At 40.5% G+C, this 18,879-nt stretch overlaps 1 protein-coding gene across 1 annotated transcript in view; it reads left to right on the forward strand.

Annotated features, from left to right (window-relative positions):
- Nucleotides 1-18,613, forward strand: part of PDE6D (phosphodiesterase 6D) — a 46,084-nt gene extending 27,471 nt beyond the window's left edge. Inside the window, exons 2-5 of the mRNA XM_004427674.3 lie at nt 14,243-14,331; nt 14,952-15,077; nt 15,801-15,906; nt 18,013-18,613. Of these exons, the coding sequence (XP_004427731.1) occupies nt 14,243-14,331; nt 14,952-15,077; nt 15,801-15,906; nt 18,013-18,094 (403 nt within the window). The 3' untranslated portion in view covers nt 18,095-18,613. The remainder of the gene's footprint in view (nt 1-14,242; nt 14,332-14,951; nt 15,078-15,800; nt 15,907-18,012) is intronic.
- Nucleotides 18,614-18,879: the final 266 nt, after the last annotated feature.

Consider the following 18,879-nt stretch of genomic DNA (forward strand, 5'->3'; position numbering starts at 1 on the left):
TTTGGAGGGAAAAAGAAAGAAAGAAAAATATAAAGGAGACTGTTTATATTTTCTAAATTATTATATTATTTATAATAATAATATCTCTTTTAAAAATAATTCCTTTGCACTTGGTCAAGTTTTGTGCTAATAGAGCTAATGATCTTTGTTAGAAGGTACAGCTTTAGGAATGTGCCCCTGTTTTGACTTTGGTAGCATCTTTAAAAGATTCCATTTTCCAAAGTTTATAATTCTAAACTGTTCTTAAAATGGCAGGAAAGGATTATTTCTAGAATCTGATTATTTTTTAAATAGACTTAAAATAAGAACAAGTCCTAGATAAATAAGAACCTATACAATAACTGTAAGGTACCTATTAATAAGTGTCATAAAAAAGAGATAAATTTATCTGGACTTTACAAAGTAGAATAAAAATAAAATACTGATGAAGAAATTAGTCCCGGGGCCGGCCCCCTGGCTTAGCGGTTAAGTGCGTGCTCTCCACTACTGGCGGCCCGGGTTCAGATCCTGGGTGCGCCATCGCACCGCTTCTCTGGCCATGCTGAGGCAGCGACCCACATACAGCAACTAGAAGGATGTGCAACTATGACATACAACTATCTACTGAGGCTTTGAGGGAAAAAAAAAAGGAGGAGGATTGGCAATAGATGTTAGCTCAGTGCTGGTCTTCCTCAGCAAAAAGAGGAGGATTGGCATGGATGTTAGCTCAGGGCTGATCTTTCTCACAAAAAAAAAAAAAAAGAAATTAGTCCCTTTTTGGCCTTAATTAAATATAATTCTAAAATGAAAATTCTTCCTGAGAAAATGTACCCTATAAAAAATTAATATTGACTATTCTTATATAGAGTACCCCACACCTAATAATTTGTAAGCGATTTCTCTATTGTTCATTCTTCTTAGCCATATTATCCAAAAGAAAAATAAAATCTTTGCTAAGTCCCTTTGGTACAGTGGAAAGTTACTGATTGACGTAACCAAATGCTAGGAACTCACAGCCAAAGATTTCCCTTCTTTTGCTGTCAACTCAGTGAGAGGAAACACCTCTGTCCTCAAGAAGCCCATAATCAAATTAGGGGGACAGTAACTAGTGCACAGAGCACCCGCTAAGAGCACTGTGAGAGTTCAGAAGAAAAGGAAGTGTAATGGGGAGCAAGTAGTGCTAGAAAATCTGACAGAGGAAGACAAGAAATAGGCATTGAGGAGGGGCCATCTGGCCAGTGGAAGCTGATTTTTAGGTGTTGCTCACTTCAGAGATATAGGATTCTAGTGTCTGTTTTAGCCAGGAGGTACAAATATGTGGCCTGGTAATTCTGCCCCCCTGTTTAAAGAAGCCGCACACCTCTGCCTACAGTGAAGGGAAACCAGCGACACCAGAGTTGACGTGGCAGAAGCTGCTGCGAAGATTAATCTGATCAAATTCAACAGATGCTGCTGGAATCCTCTCCTTCTGCAGGAAGTGACTGTATATTAGAGATGAGGAACTGGGGCCCGAATCATTGCTAAAGAGAAAAGCTTCCAATGGAAGAAAGAAATTCAAGTGACCTAGGGTATGAAAAATTAGGCCTGTCCTTTGGTTAATAATTAAGAAATGATTTTTATCAAAGTTATTTATGCTTTTATTTTTTAAGTACTATACAGATTTAAAATTTCTCAAACAGTATAAAAAGTTGTACAGTGAAAACTAAGTCTCCTCTGAGCAAAAAGTTTTTTCAGTTTAAAAGCTGGACTATCTGGGCCGGCCCCGTGGCTTAGTGGTTAAGTGAGCGCGCTCTGCTGCTGGCGGCCCAGGTTCGGACCCCGGGCGTGCACGGACGCACCGCTTCTCCGGCCATGCTGAGGCCGTGTCCCACATACAGCAACTAGAAGGATGTGCAGCTATGACATACAACTATCTACTGGGGCTTTGGGGGAAAAAATAAATAAATAAACATTTAAAAGCTGGACTATGTTTTTAGAAAAATCAGATAGAGGAATAAATTATATATTAAAAGAAACAAGGAAGCCTTTACAGGCTTTAAGTGGGAGGAATAAGACAACGACAGTGGCATTGAAGTAACCTTCTGTCACTTGGCGGGTTTGGTCAGAGAAGGAAGAGACTTCCTGTGAAGGCTGCCATATTGGACCTTTGCCACTCCTAGATTATAAAAAAGATTCCCACATTTTCCCTTAGTATTTTTCTGGCTTCTGTCTTTCTTTTTTTAATCTTTGATCTATCTGAAATACATTTTAATGGAAAGAGTGAAGTAGACATTTAATTTAATTTTTCTAGATGGCTACCCTTTTGACTCAACACTATTTATTCAGTAGTTCATCTTTTTTGCCACTGAGTTAAAATGTCGCTGTTCACATATGCTAAATTTCTTGTGATTCTGTTTCCTAGGTGAACTTTCTATTCTCTTCCATTGATCTGTCTAGTCATATCCAGCACTACATACTATTTTAATTACTGTAGCTTTGTAAGTTTTAGTATCTGGAGAATATATTTCTTGTTACTTATTTCTTATTACTCTTCTTTTCAGAATTTTCATGGTGATTCTCATACTTTCCGTATGAACTTTAGAATCAGTTTATCTGATTTTTAAAAAATCCTGTAATTATTTTTATTTGGATTGCATTAAACTTACAGATTAATTTATGGAGTATTACATCTTTATGACATCAATTTTTTCTCTCCAAAATTAAGGTATACTTTTCCATTTGTTTAAGATTTCTTTTGGGTCCCTCAGTAGCATTTAAACTTTTTTTCTTATAGAGCTTACAACTTTCTTGATATGTTTCTTCCTAAATATTTAACTTTTTTGTTGTTTTTGCTAATGACATTTTTCATTCCATTCCTTTTTCTGATTTTTGTTAATATACAAGACATTTATTACTTTTTGTATATTAATTTTGAGCCAAGCAGGGGCCAGCCCTGTGGCATAGCGGTTAAGTGCACGAGCTCCGTTGCTGGCAGCCCGGGTTCGGATCCCGGGTGCGCACCGACGCACCACTCATCAAGCCATGCTGTGGTGGCGTCCCATATAAAGTAGAGGAAGATGGGCACAGATGTTAGCCCAGGGCCAGTCTTCCTCAGCAAAAAAGAGGAGGATTGGCATTGGATGTTAGCTCAGGGCTGATCTTCCTTACAAAAAAACAAAAAATAAAAAATTGTGAGCCAAGCAGCCTTACTCATTTGTTTATTATTTAGAGTAGGTTTTCATTTGATTCGTTTGGGTTTTCTAGATATATAATCATATCACTTTCAAATAATGATAATTTTACTTTCTCTTTTCCAATTTTTATATTTCTTATTTCTTTCTCTTATATTGTATTGTGTAGTACCTCCAGAATAAGGTGCTGGAAAGTATCTCTATCCTACTTGTGACTTTAAAGGGAATGCCTCTGGTGTTTCCCCAGTAAGCATGAATCATGGCTTACTTTATAGATAGCATGTTTATTTCTCCTTACTCAACATTTCTTGACTCATTCTCTTCCCTGAATACAAAATGTTCCCTTTCATTCGTTGTTAAAAACTTGTATTCCTCTTCCATCACCTAATATTCACCTCCAACTCTACATCATCCAAAGACCGTAAAACACAGGATATACAAGAATGAGAAAACTAAGAGAGACCTCAACTGCTACTGGTTGAAAGGTTTAAAAGCTGTATTTACCTGTGAATCACTTTCAGGAGCAATCAGCTTTGCCTACAGTGGGAACCTATGACTGAAATTAGAATCGCCGTTGGTTTGAGCAATTTGGTGCTTATATAAGTGCTTGAGACTTAGTTTTTCTGGGTCTTTTTACAAATAAGTTGTTTATCATTTCATTAAGGAAAAAACACGATAATTTAACAAGTTGTAATCGAAACAAGGGTGAATTTTAATCTTTGGAGGAAAGGGTAAGAAAGATGATGGCAGAGCATGAAGAATAAGGTAGTTGTTTTATCGTTGCTTCATTCCTTATGGGCAGGCAGTGGGGGATAGTGGAAGAGACTTGAGCCTCAGAGTCTGACCATCCTTCCAAATCCTGGGCCACTTCTCAGCTGTCTAACTTTGGTTAGGGTCCTTAACAGCTCTGCTTTATTGCCTTTCTCTTAGTCTGATCACACAACAAGAAACTCCGCCATTCTTTGGAACAGGTTTTGCTGCACGGCGTTTATGGCATTATATAAAAAGACAAAGGGCATTTCCTTCTCTCAGCAATGGAAGTGAAAACCAGTCACACTTGGTGTATTTTAGAGAGGTTTTCTCGGGATGTGGATGGTACATCTGGGGCATTTGTAGCCAGCCTCTGCCAGTGATAATTACTGTGTCGTTACTCCCGTTTTCCTCTGTCCGGTGGCCTCCACAGGGGTCCTGCAAGCTAAAGAAAGGTTTTTTCTCACCTCCTTTTATTAGCTTGTCTGGTGTGGCCTTGTGGTGATGACAACACTTAATTAGGTCTCCAAAAGGCAACTCAACTCTTGATTTTGCTGGCTCCTCTCGTGAGAGACTTCAGACAAGTGTCCAAACTGACCAGAGAGCATAGAGGTGCATGAAGGCGTAGTATATTCCCTGTGCCTAGATGAGAATGGGATGTAGGCAGGAGTGTGAAGCAGAAAGGGAGACTGCAGAGATGTTTGGGCCACAAGGTAAATAACTTTGAATGCTAAGCTAAGAAATTTAGAAATTTTCTCTGAACAGTGAAAATCTTTTGAAGGTTTTTGAAGAGGAAGTAATGATATGATCCAGCTTGTATTTTAGGAATGTAACTCTAATCACAGTGTATTAGTTGTTAAGGCTAGACAAGGGGTACTTCAGCTTTATTGCACATAAGAATTGCTTTTTAAAATGAGCATTCCTAGGCCTCACCTGGAGAGATTCTGATTAAGTAGGTCTGATATGAGGCCTTGGAAACAGCGTTTTTAACAAGATCATCAAACCACACTTTGAGAAACAATGCAGTAGAGATTGGAAGAGAGAAATTAGTTGAAGTCTATTGTATTAACAGTATAAAAGAGAAAAAATACCTTAAGAAAACTAGCTCAACAGCAAGTACCAACAGTAGAAAAAAATCATTGTTTTCTAGTGATTTTCTCAAAAAAATCTACCTAACTCTTGATTTTAGTTAATATATTTCAGTCATGAGTTCTGTGTGAAATGTGGGTAAAGTAGAAAACTAGAAGGAATTAAAGTTAGGTTTCATTTGAAATTCTAAAACTAAGGGAGCCATCCCTTCCTTTAATTTGTTTTCAGGTTAGGATACTCAAACCCCTCAAATACGGTTTCTGCTCTCTCTCTATCTAGTATTTAGTATATAGGTGTTTACAAGTGTTTTACATTTGTTACAGACAAGTGGAACTAGGTCTCATCTGTACTCTTAGATGAGGATGGGAGAAGGGATGCAGATTAACATCTGAGCAACACAGGGACTGTGGCAGATTTTCTAGGAATTATAAGGTTTTGAGTGAATAAAACCAAAGTCAAACATTAATTAATACAACTAAGCTTTCAGTAACTTTTCCCTTAGTGAAGATTATAGAGGGTTTAAGAAAATACGTGCTTTTATTAGAGAATTTGAAATAACTCATAAGAAATTACTTCCAGGGCCGGCCCGGTGGCTTAGTGGTTAAGTGCGCGCTCTCCGCTGCTGGCGGCCCGGGTTCGGATCCCGGGCACGCACCGACGCACTGCTTCTCCGGCCATGCTGAGGCCGCATCCCACATACAGCAACTAGCAGGATGTGCAACTATGACATACAACTATCTACTGGGGCTTTGGGGGAAAATAAATAAATAAAATTAAAAAAAAAAAAAAGGAAATTACTTCCATAATTCCTTTTGCTCTTTCCAGTCCTGAATAATTAGGATATAATAATGTCCTACATTTGTATCATGTTTTACGATTTATAAACTATTTCTGTAGCCATTTCATATAATCCTGCAATAGCCTTACAGCTTTGGTAGTATCTGTAATTTGCAAACTAAAGCTCAGGCAGGATAAATGACTTATCTAAGATCACACAGCTGTTATGTGGTAGAAACTGGGCTCCAATCCAGGTGTTCTGCTCTAAACCAGTTTCATTTTCCCCTCTCTCAGCTTTTTCTTGTGACTATATACTAACATACCCTGTGATCTCTATCTTCCCCCCACAACCCCAATGAATCCCTGAGACTTATAGATGAGCATCTTAAATATTTTTAAGCAGATTGGTTAGTGTTGAAGTATTTTCATGTTGGAAATAAAAATTTAGGTATCAGAACACAGTCATTTGATAATAAAACCAACTAGACTGATATAAATAAACAGTTGAATTTAAAAATAAATGAGAGAAGAGACAAATCTCTACTGCATAATTCCAAATAATTCATATAGTTATTCTTCCCTCAAGGAGGTGGAATGTAACTCCCCACCCCTTAATTTGGGCTGTGTACAGTGACTTCCTTCCAAGAGTACAATATGGAAAGGAGGGAAAAAGAGTATCTTTACAGTGGAGGAGGCTGACAGGCATTACCTCAGCCAGGTGATCAAGGTCAAGGTCAACAGTGATAAGTCATGGTAATTGTATGTACCCTTGTCACAATGGGATAAAAATGACTGCCTCTGTGGTCTTCCTCCCAAACACCCACACCCCCAGTCTATTCTTGAGAAAATCATCGGACAAACCCCAAGTCACTAACACCCAGAAAATCCCTGACCAGTATTCCTCCACACTGTCAAGGTCATCAAAACAAGGAAAGTCTGAGAAACTCACAGCCAAGAACTTCAGGAGACGTGACAACTAAGTGTAATATGGAATCCTGGGACAGAAAAAGGACATTAGATTAAAACTAAGGAAATCTGAACGAACTGTAGACTTTAGTTAATGATAATGTATTGATATTGGTTCACTAGTTGTAACAAATGTAAGATGTTTATAAATAGGGGAAACTGGTGTGGGGTATATGAGAACTCTACTATTTTACAACTTTTCTGTAAATCTAAAACTATTCTAAAATTTAAAGTTTATTTTTTAAAAAAGATTAGAATAGAATAACACCTGATAAACCAATTCCCCTCTTGGTGAATTGTTATGAATTAAAATGTTATAGATTTTCCATCCCTAGATTGGTAATCAGGATTTGAGTTAATATGATTAGAGAATTATCTCAGTATCCTTGAGAATTATCCAGCTTGAGTATGAATTGTTTTGAAGATGAGAAAATAAGTTACTTGGTTTTAAGTAGAGGAAACCCACAATATTATCAGAATAATGCCCAAATACTGTATAAGGTGACCCTGAATATAAGCTAATCTCTTATCTTTCCAATGAAAAAATATTTTTTAAAAGGAATGTGGATGGAATAGACAAATATATATTTTCATATATATATTTAAGACCATAAATTTTATAGAATAATATATGAATTTAGAACTATTTTCCCCCCTCCACTTCTCACTTTTTATGAAACAATATTGCCCAAATTTTTTACATGCAACTTTGATATCAATACCTGGCACATAGTAGGTTGTTAATAAGCACTTACTGAATAAATGATAGTTTGAGATCAGATATATAGAGAGCCCTGGATCAGTCTGTGAGGATCCATTGAAGGTCTTTGACTAGCAAAGTAACACACCAAATTGGAGTGGTATTTAGCCATCTTCTCAGAGAAGATGGAGATACCACATATTGTCTGCTTAGGGGAAGCCAGGGCGTGGCCAGCTGTTGACATGGCGGCACAATAGGAGCCCTGACTTGGGAGTCATGCAGATTTGGATCCAGAGACTGCAGCAGACTGAGTGGTCCCAAGAGTCTCTCTGAAGAGGTGCCTGAAGCTGGGATGTGAGGGTGTGGAGAGTAAGGGCCAGAGCACTCGGCGGGTACCGCAGGCAGGAGAGACTCAAGTATGTTGGAGAAAGAGAAGGGGGTCCCTGTGGCTAGAGCAGACTGACGAGGCCTTGTAGATCATGCAGACGACTCAGAAAGGAAAACCGGGACTGACATCTAAATTACGGTTTTAAGAAACCACTTCCATTTGTGAGGAGAATGGATTGGAGGAAGAGGCAAGAATGGAAGCAAGGAAAACCCTCAGGAGGCTAGATAGTAGATGATAATGAATTAATAATAATAATAATAGCTAACACACTGCTTACTAAACGCCCAGGCACTGTTCTAAGTAAGCACTGTACATGAAGCAAGTCATTTAAGTGTGCTCTCCGGTGAGCACCCTCTTTGATTCACAGAAGTACCACAGTTTGGATGATAAATTACAGGAAACTAGGGATCAACCAATTAGCATTTTCAGAGGGGCTTAACAGTTGGGGTGCTTAGTCCTCCTCCTCTGCCCATCTATTTCAAGCCATTCTGTGACAGCCACTAACCAAGACAACTCTATGATACCGTATTAAAGTTGGAAAAACTGTAGAATCTCATCTCCAAACGTCCTGAGCCTCTTCCTTTTTGTTCCCATCTGTCCTGGTCCTATCTCTTGGTTCTGAGTTTTATGTGGGCATTTCTATGTGTCTGTTTTTCTCGGTGTCTTTTTTTTCTTTCACTCCCTGCCTTGTGTCTTTCTCTCTCCCTCTGTTTGTATGTGTTCTGTGTTTCTTTCCTCTTTCCCCTCTTTGCCTTCGCCATTCCCTCTCTCTGCTCTCTTCCCTTCTCCTAATCTCCCTTATTCTTCTCTCCTCCCTCAACTGGCCAGTGAGGCACTGGCATATACAGTGGATCTGTTCTGTTTAATATATAAAAATTGATGTTGACCATTTCCATTTAAAACTAATTTAAAACTCCAACAGCCAGTGTACTCATTCCAAAATGCTTCTATAGATGATTGTTACAAAATGTTTTAAATCCTTTTATCCCAGTCCCTGCATTCACATCTCGAGGAAGTTTACCTAGTACCCCATTCATCTAACTGGTTTCGTCCAATCCCCAAGCTTTCCCTTCCCACTCCACCACCACCTCCCCGACTGCCTTCTCTGCCTCAGGTCTGTCCCCAGCTACTGCACTGAACTGCCCGTAAATCCTCCCAGATCACATCTGTTCTTTAAAACAGGAGGACTTATGCAACCTTCCGTGTTGAGCCAGTGTCTCATTTTTCCATAATGTTTGCGTTAGTTGACTTCCTTTGTTACCTTTCCTAAGGCTTGACACTGTACAAACTTTTGATTTTGTTCTGAAGCTTATTGTATGGGCTCTGAAGCTTATTTTTAAGGTGCTCTTACTTTTACATGTGAGAGTGCTTCTTTTGTCTGCGTGGTTCCAAGTAAGAGGCTCCCAGGGACAGCTCCCCCCTGAGCAGAGGCTTCCCAGGGTAAAGGAGCGGTCCTTTGTGCTCATCCTGCGTATAAATCACCAGGGAGCTTTAAAATGAGAAAAGACCTTGCTGACCCAGAAGGTGGCATTTATAAATAGTCCTCCAGCCCCCCTCCTTAAAGCTTGTCCACCTAATCCTCTCCTCTCTCAAGACTGGAAGTGACTTAACCTTTGGGTCTTAAAACTCAGGCACTTTTTCTCAGAAAAATCTGGTTAGCAAAAAGCTGTTAAAACAAAAAATATTTTCAGCCAGGTGATGATCAGCCACCAAAGCTTGCCTTTCATTTCCAACATTTTTAGCCAAATATGCTTCCTCTTTTGAGGACCAGCTTTTCTCGTTGTTATTATTTTAAGACACCTACCTCAATAATTTTTATTTCTTTTTACTAACAGGCTATCATGGATTTGTATTTATATGATTTGTAAAGCTGTTCCCAAATGTCTGCATCTCTGCCATGAACTAAGCACCTTCCTTTGCAGCCCTAAAATTACAGAACTTGGAGGGGCTCTAAGTAGCCTCCATCCCAAATCATTGGATGGAGCTCTGTTTGTATTTCTCTAATTTTGCATTATTTATTGAGGATAAAATCTTACAGGTCTTGTTAGGATTATAAAATAAAGCATGTGATATAGACACTGATGCACAGTTTTCCACATTAGAAGACATGGAGGAGATGCCTAATTGTTGAACTGGGTAAAGATATTTTGAAAAAATATATTTTCCAAAACTATAATTAAATCCTTAACCTGATTATTTATAAAGAGAAGAGACACTTATGTTAGGGAGATAAATCATGTATTTTTAGCAGCTTCTCTGCCTGGCTGTAAAATGGAAGAATCTTAAATTCACTACCCCCTAACTATCAGAAAGAACACTCTAATTTAGGACTTTTTTCTTATTATCCCCTAATAGAATGAAGAATAAGTCCTGGTCCCAGGCTTTTCTTTGCTGACCTGGGCCAGGGGCAGTAATGCTTTTTCTGGAAGTTGCTAGGTCTGATCCAGCTGTTGCTTTGTGAGGGGAGCCCATTCTTCAGGGCTTTACTTGCAATAGTTTTGCTAGAATGCCCACTTGCATGTGAGCCTGGAACTTAGAAGTAATTTTAGTTTTGTTTGGTTTTATTGTTTAACTTAAGCAGTCTGGTGTCCAATGTGTCTGTATTGGTAAATGAAGACTATCTGTAGAGAAGGAATGAAAAGCATGTACAGAGCAGGTTGGATGAGTACTGTGTCTTCTGAAAACCTTGGGCTTAGATGTCTAAGGCAGTTGTGTGTAGATCTGAGCTCAGGGTGGACTAGCTAGAGCAGTAGTATGTGTTGTTTTATTTCTCCAGTTGGGGATGCGTTCTATTAATATATGGAGACCCCAGAATGAGTAAGAATATTTGTAGTAATTAGAGTTTAAGACATGACCTAAGCAAGTGTGTATACTTTTGACTTGCTTTGGAATTTAGTTGTTAAGGAAAAAAAAGTGGAGTTTAGAAATATGAAGCAGAGGAAAGAAAACCACCTAGGTGTAGAAGAGCAGCAGTATCTGCTGATATAGAGCCATGTGCTACACAGCAACGTTTCGGTTGACAACAGACTGAGTATAGGACAGTGGTCCCATAAGATTAGTACCATATAGCCAAGGCATGTAGTAGGCTATACCATCTAGGTTTGTGCAAGCACACTCTGCTGTTTGCACAACAACGAAATCACCTAATGACACATTTCTCAGAATGTATCCCCGTTGTTAAGCAACACATGACTATAATGAGCATACAAGGAGAGTTTGTTAGGATTGCACACACTGAGAGGAGAGTAGCACAACCAACACAACTTCAAAGCAATGACAGGTTCATGCAGTGGGGGAGGCACTGCACAAGGTCCAGGGCACAGGAAGCTAGGGTACACGTCACATCACAGGCGCTCCACTGGATAACCCATAGTTATCTTTTGTGACTTTTCCTATATAGGAGCAAAACCTAGAAAGAACCTCTCCAGAGGGTTAAATGTAGTACGATTACATACATAATGATGCTAATCAACTGTGTTGTTCAGTGTTCTCCACTGCAAGCTCCCAAAACAATGGACGAGGCTCTAAGGCTCTCTGAGGCTTTCAGAACTGACCGGCAGTGGGAGGACAGGGCCTGCAGCAACGGCCACACTGCAGGAAGGGTCAGGTTGGCACTACCCGCTGCCCCACCCTGAAGAACTGCTGACTTGTTCTCAAGTCCTTCGGGGCCCCAGAACTAGGTACCCAGATGTCGAAGCCCAGGTCGTATGTTTGCCCCCAGCTGTCCAGAACTGGGAGAGAAGGATCTGGATCTTCTAGTTGCTATAGTACAAAGCAGTCACTGCCTCCCATGGGGGAAGGGAGGCTGCAGGGTGCTGTTGGGAAGAGGATTTGGTTGCTAGACAGCAAAAAAAAAAAGAACATGTAAACTGTATCAACTGTATTTATCTGAAGCTCCGTCTCTTCACAAATATTAACCATCTTTCTCAGAGTTAGCTTCCATGCATGGATAATATTCTTTTCTTTTCCTTTAATGATTTGTCCATTGTTTTTTAAAAATTTTTTAAAACTTGGAACTATGTTTTTAAATTTAGTCTGTGTGTGTGTGTGTGTGTGTGTGTGAGGAAGATTAGCCGTGAGCTAACATCTGTTGCCAATCCTCCTCTTTTTGCTGAGGAAGATTGGCCCTGGGCTAACACCTGTGCCCATCTTCCTCTACTTTATATGGGACGCTCCCACAGCATGGCTTGACAAGCGGTGCGTTGGGGCGCGCCCGGGATCCAAACCTGCGAACCCCAGGCCACCGCAGTGGAGTGCACGCACTTAACCGCTGCGCCACCAGCCCAGCCCCCCAGATTTAGTCTTTATTTTTATCAAAGCTGTATGTGTACGTTGTTTAGAGTCATAGTTCTACCAGTTTCTAAGGAAGAGCAGCATTCCATGTCCTCCCACTCCGATTTTCTACGCTCCAGAGAAAACTATTTTCAATTCTTTATATCTGATTTATTTGGTATTTATCTTGATATTTCTAAATAGCACACTGTGGCTATGTCTCAATGTTTCCGTTTTAGGCGTTATTTATCGACTTCTCACTATGGAAAATGAATTTTGTTCTTTCTCAACACTTTACGCCTGACCACACACTCATGCTCTTCTCCTTCCCCCATCCTCCAGGATAATTGTGTTGGGTCCGTATTATTATGACGGTGTCAACACTGTTTGCAGTGCAACCATGTAGTGTACTGTAACTACTACCTTCTTCCAGGACCACCTTTGATTCTTCCCTGATGTTAATAATTGTCTTGGTTTTTTATTCATTTGCTTAGATTTTCTGTACTTCCCACTAATTTAACCCCAAATCTTCCCTAATTGTGTAAATCTTCTTTCCATTTAAACACATTAAATATTCTATGAATTTCATCTTCTTGAAAGAAAAACCCTCCCTGAGTGTCTGCCCCTGCTCTTGTCTGGACCCTGGACCAGTTGCCCTCCATGCCTTTTAAAGAGCTATTGTTCTGGGGTCTCCTTCACTGTCACTCCAAGGACCCCTTTACCTGTCTCTTGTTTTAGATCCCTTGCTCTCTGGATCCCATGTCATCCTCTTCCTTGGTCTTCCCTGTCATTTTGAAGGAGCATATTTTCATTAGTTTGTTAAGAAAGTATTTTTTTTAGTTTCGGAAGTTATTCCCCTGAGAATTTAAAGGCACTACTCCGTTTTTTTCTATCCTCCAGAGCCCCTAGTGAAAAGTCTGATTTTTTTTTTCCCATTCTAATTTTGACCTTTTATGTGACAACTTGTTTTCCCTCTGGAAGCTTCTCTTTGTCCTTAACATTCTGCAGGTTCACAATGATGTGACTGGGGCACTTGCTGAACCCTTTCAATCTGGGACATTTTCTTGAATTAATTCACTGATGACTTCCTCGTCTTGGTTTTTTCTGTTCGTTCTTTCTCGAACTCTAGTTAGATGCTGGACCTGTTGGACTGATGTCCAGTTTTTGTATCTTTACTCTCCTATTTTCTATCCTTGTTGTCTTTTTCTTTTTCTTTCTGAAAGAGTTCAACTTTGTCTTCCAACCCTTGCGTTGAGTTGTTTGGTTCTGCTATCAAAATGTATATTTTTCTAGAGTTCTTCTTTGTTCTCTGAATGTTCTTTTTTTCACTTGGTATTATTAACTCATTTCTTGTATGATGAACAATACAGAAACTGGAAAATAAAAATACTTAAGTTAGAAGGTGTTTTCTGACTGAAAGAGATTATCAACTGACCAGCCTCGAAAGTTGTAACCTTGAGCCAGAGAAAATCACCTCAAATATACAAAATTCAATTGTATATAATTTTTAGTGTCTGTAAGGGTTATGTTGTCTCTGGTGTTTATTTGTTTGTTTATAATGCTCCTTTTTAAAAGTTTGTATCTTGCTCTGTAGTCTCTTTTTTCCTCTAAGTTGCGTTTTCCTTTTTGTCTTGGTCTGTCGTTCATAGTAAATGCTTTCTTGGGTTTCTGGTGATGCTGGGCTGTCTTCTCACATTTAAGAGCAGACCACCAACAAGCTGCTTGAGGGCTCTGGGCTTGTGGGTGAAGCTCATGGACTGTGATCTTCACGGTAGGGTGATCTGCCTGCGTCATTTCCTGGGATACCTCTCATATCTGTTTCTTTAGGTCTTTTATCTTAGCTGGTCAGATTCTGTTGGAAATTGTTAATTTTTGCACTGTCCATTTTCTACTTCTTTCTTGCTGTTTCTAGATGTGTACAGTCTTCAGGTTCTTATGTTGTAGGTAAAAATATCTCCTCTGGGTCTCTGCTTCTTCCATTAGGTGTCTTTTGGACTCACCTACACGTTCTTGTTTGCTTTCATGGCACTTTGCAATTAGGCCGACTTACTAAAAAGTAAACAGGAGTTGGTAGCAGCAAATCTGAGACACCTCGAGTACAAAGTAGGAGTCAGTTTCAGTGCCTTGTTTTTCCTTAATATATTTGATCAGAAATTGGATGAACCTTCGGGATGCTGAGACAGGGAAGATACTCTGGCAAGGAACAGAAGACCTGTCCATCCCCGGAGTGGAGCATGAAGGTACTTTCCAGCCTTTGTCTGCACTGGGCTGTGGCGATGGACTGATCGGGAGCAGGACCTAGGCATCAGGGAGCTAAGTTAATGCAGACCTCATAGAGGGGCGAGCGCCTGGAGGCACAGCATGTTAATCCACTTGTTGAGATTTCTGGTTCCTTTCTTACATTGCTTTCTCCCACTTCCCAAAACCCACTTTGTGCTGAAATTTTAGCATTAGAATATAACCACAAATATAAACTAAGATCTCAACTTTTTTTTCCCAAAAGAAAATTTGCATTTTTATCTCCCTGAAATAAAAGAAAAACTAAGGAGTTAAAACCAACAGAACAGAGAGAAGGTGCCCATTCAGCTCCCTTCCTGATGAGAGTAGCTAGGTAAGGCCCTTACATGTACTAAACCTGGTGTTCCTTGAACATCTTTCAGTCATATGCACTTGGCCAATTGGGGACCTCTGCCTTTAATTAAAAATTCTGTAATTCTATTACCAAGGCATTCTCTGAAATTTAACATAGATAATGTGTTCTCTATGTTAAATCAGCTCTAAGAAGCTCCTAGAAACTTGAAGCACCATAGTCATGGGGTTTTCATTTAGAATGGCTTCAATATTTCTTTTTCTTTACCAGCCCGTGTTCCCAAGAAAATCCTCAAGTGCAAGGCAGTGTCTCGAGAATTGAACTTCTCCTCAGCAGAGCAAATGGAAAAATTCCGCTTGGAACAAAAAGTTTACTTCAAAGGGCAATGCCTAGAAGGTATTCTACCGCCTACGTGCCTGAAACCTGGGCTTAGGGTCACAGGGACAAAAGGCACGAACCAGTGAACTAAAGCACTGCTTGGGTAACATTCATTTTGCAACTCAGTTTGTAATAGGATTCCTACACCCTGCAAGATTGGGGACCCCCAGCGAAAACAAGCAAAAACAACGCTGGCAACTACAAGGGGCTTTGAGCCCAACAAAAGGATTTCTGACACCGTTAGGCCTGGGGTTGGTGCCTACTTTGTCACGTGTTATTGTAACATGGTCACAAGGAAGCTGCTGGTTAGGGCCTGGTACAGTGCTCTCCATACAGTCTGCTACAGATTGGACTGGCAAGGCCACTCTGCACTGAGTGTTCACCAAGAAGTGTAAAAGTGCACTCGTGTGTCTTAGAGCTGAAATTCCAAGTGAAAAGGCCTATTCTGTACTTCTGTTTATACTTTACATCCAGCCTACTTCTAAGAAAGTGTTGCATATACTGTATCCTCCCACTGGTCCTCGTCCTTTAGACTCCAGAACATAGGGAGCAGGCCTCTCGTGTGGTTCAGACGACAGCCTGAAGGAGACTTCCATGTCCTTTCTTATGCCTCTGGCCTGGAGGTTTCTGATGGCTTCATTGCTGGTTCTCGGGGCAGGAAGAAGTTCGCTTTAAAGAAGGGGGACAGGGAGCCCTGAGACTCTGGGGTACCTGATCACCTGCTTTTCCTTCTTCCTTCAGAGTGGTTCTTCGAGTTTGGCTTTGTGATCCCTAATTCCACAAACACCTGGCAGTCCCTGATAGAGGCAGCACCCGAGTCCCAGATGATGCCAGCCAGCGTGCTAACGTGAGTGAGCAGGCCACAGGAATTGTGGAGTGTGTCTAGAAGTGGGCATGCCAGGCAGGTGGGACTCATGGTCCCGTTTAGCAGGCAGGCAACATAGGCTGAACATAAGGGTGAAAGAGTATCCAGGGGTATCTGAGTTTACAGGTTACTGACTTTGTCATATGAAAAAGATAATGTGATAGAATGGAAAGAGTAAAAAACTTCAGATTAGACTTTTACACTAAATTCCTGACTACCCCTCACTAGCTGTGTAATCTTGGACAATGTACTGTACCTCTCTGGGCCTTATTCCTCTCCTCTCTAAACGTAGAATTAATAATTCTCTTTCACAGAGGTGTAGTGAGGATAAAATGAGATGATATGGAAGGAAACTTGCATATAATATGCATTAAATCTATGCTGATTTGCTCCCTTTCCTAACTACCAAACTTCTGGTACTCTGTACTTTGTTTGGGTGGCCTTTAACAGAATCTGGCAAAGTCCTAATTCTGTTTCAGAGGATAATGTTTGGTTATAGTTTTTCAGAGACTAGCATAGCTTAGCTATGCTTTCTGCTCAAAGAATAATTAGTTTGTCCTTTGTCCAAAAACAGTCAATAACTACCCACCTACTGCCCATCTTGGGAAAAGATATTAGTCTTTCAAAAGTTTTAGTAATAGTGCCTAGTAATAAGTTATTCACATAGATAATTGTGTAATACTGGCTCATCTCTTTTTTTTTTTTTTTTTTTTTTTGGTGAGGAAGATCAGCCCTGAGCTAACACCTGCCAATCCTCCTCTTTTTGCTGAGGAAGACTGGCCCTGGGCTAACATCTGTGCCCATCTTCCTCCGCTTTTTATGGGACGCCGCCACAGCATGGCCTGACAAGTGGTGTGTCGGTGCGCACCTGGGATCCGAACCCGGGTCGCCAGCAGCGGAGCACACGCACTTAACCACTATGCCACGGGGCCGGCCCCTGGCTCATCTATTTAAACAGGTCATTTATGAAAACCATATTGAAATTTATAAATGGAGGTTATTTTATAAATCTTTAATAGATTTTTAATTACAATAGTAGGTATTTTTATATTCTATCAATCAGTCAGATCTTGAGTTCCTTATTTATCTATTTTATAATTAATTACCAAAAAAAATGTATCTGCTGGCTATTAATTACCATGGGAAAGTGCAGTAGAGTATGTAGAAGGGCATTTTTTAGATTTTATTAACCTTCATTTGACTTCTTGGCTAGGCCTGATTTCTTTCTGGTACTAAAACCAGTAAGTCCATGATAACATATTTAGGTTAAGTCATGTCTTACTTTTTAGAACCTAAAAACAGTGCCTCTCTTGCCCTTAACTTGGTTCAAGAGTGGTTTGGTTGGAAACACTGAGATATCCACCAAGAAAAATGAAATTCCACTCTGCACAATACACGTGTATCATTTGGGGTTCTTGGGTTGCAAGCCGTAGAAACTGACTCTGGCTAACCTGACAGAGTTGAAAGAGTAGGGCTGAGACCTGGGCAGCTCGAAAGATGCAGGAATCCGTGGATGGTTTCCTCCTCAAGGAGCAGCTATAGGAAGGATCCTGCTCCGAGAGAGAGTCTGATTGGCCCAGATTACATCCTGTGCCCACCCTTTTGCCAGGTGAGGGAGGGACCACTTGATTTACCCATGGACTGGAGATAGGGTGGTTCCCCAAAAGAAGAGCAGAGTGCTGTTACCCAAAGTGAGAACAGATGCAGGACAGGCCAACCCACAGCTGTCCACTAGAGTAGGTGTTGTAGGGAAAGATACCACCCTGAGGTCTGCAGATCTCCATATGTATCAGAAGGTCTTTCTAAGCACCTCTTTGTGCAGAGCACTCTACTAAGGGCTTTAAGTGTACCAAGGATTAAGACGTACTCTCTCTTCTGATTTCTGAACTGGAGGAGGACAAACCTAGTCACGTAAGTTAAATGTCATGTTAGACTTCTAACCCCATATGGGCACAGATTTAATGTCCCCAAACCAAAGTTCTAGGTGGGTGCATGTCCATGGGCCCAGCAGACCCAGATAGGAACCACTTTGTGGAAATGAAATCTGTCACCTAACATGCTCGTTTTGCCCTCTCTTCTTACTTATAGTGGGAATGTTATCATAGAGACAAAGTTTTTTGACGACGATCTTCTCGTAAGCACATCCAGAGTGAGACTTTTCTACGTTTGAGAGACGAATATGTGTGCGTTTCAAGAATTTGGGTTTTTTGGGGGGGAAGGAGGAAACCATTTACTTTTTTCCTCCACACTTTTGATTTTTGACACTTCTACCCCTAATTCCCTCTACGACAAAACCCACCTGTGGCCACCAGGGGACCAGCGCTGTGTAGGTAACCAGATGGCTTTTTTCTCCCAAGCTGCCATCTTCCACTGACCAGACTAAACTCCCAACCCCAGACCAGGGCAGAGGGCATGCCTCGACTTCTCCCAGAGTAAACATGGGGACGGACACATACCACAAGCTGATGCTGTTCCTGTCACCCTCCCTACCTCCTCCTTGGGCCCAGCAGGCAACACATCTTCCTTTGGCCCTGATTTTGGAAAAATTCATGTTCCTGACCCATGTTTAGTTTTTTCCTACCATTTCTATTTCATACATTCTCATACATTTAACTTGTAAAATAGACTGTGATATTATTATTACGTAATGAATTAAAACATATGAATTAAAATATTCCTACAATCTTTAGCATGGCACTCCTTTCATCTCTCTTTTTTCTGGAACATGAACCTGGCTCCATGAGGAGAAGAAAGACAGTTATCAGACTGTGGGATCACAACTATATTTTGCTCCAGAGATCAACTGATAGATCTTGCGGTTCCTGAGTGCTTCGGTTGCTGCTTTCCAAGAATGTACAACGTACCCGAACAAGGCCCATGACCGTAACATTTGTCTTTAGGCGTGATATTTAGTGGTTCTCTTCCACAACATACATGCACCCTTGTGTTCATTTG

Source organism: Ceratotherium simum, chromosome 37 (assembly GCF_057802395.1).
Source record: "Ceratotherium simum simum isolate JZ-2026a chromosome 37, ASM5780239v1, whole genome shotgun sequence".
NCBI classification, from domain to species: Eukaryota; Metazoa; Chordata; class Mammalia; order Perissodactyla; family Rhinocerotidae; genus Ceratotherium; species Ceratotherium simum.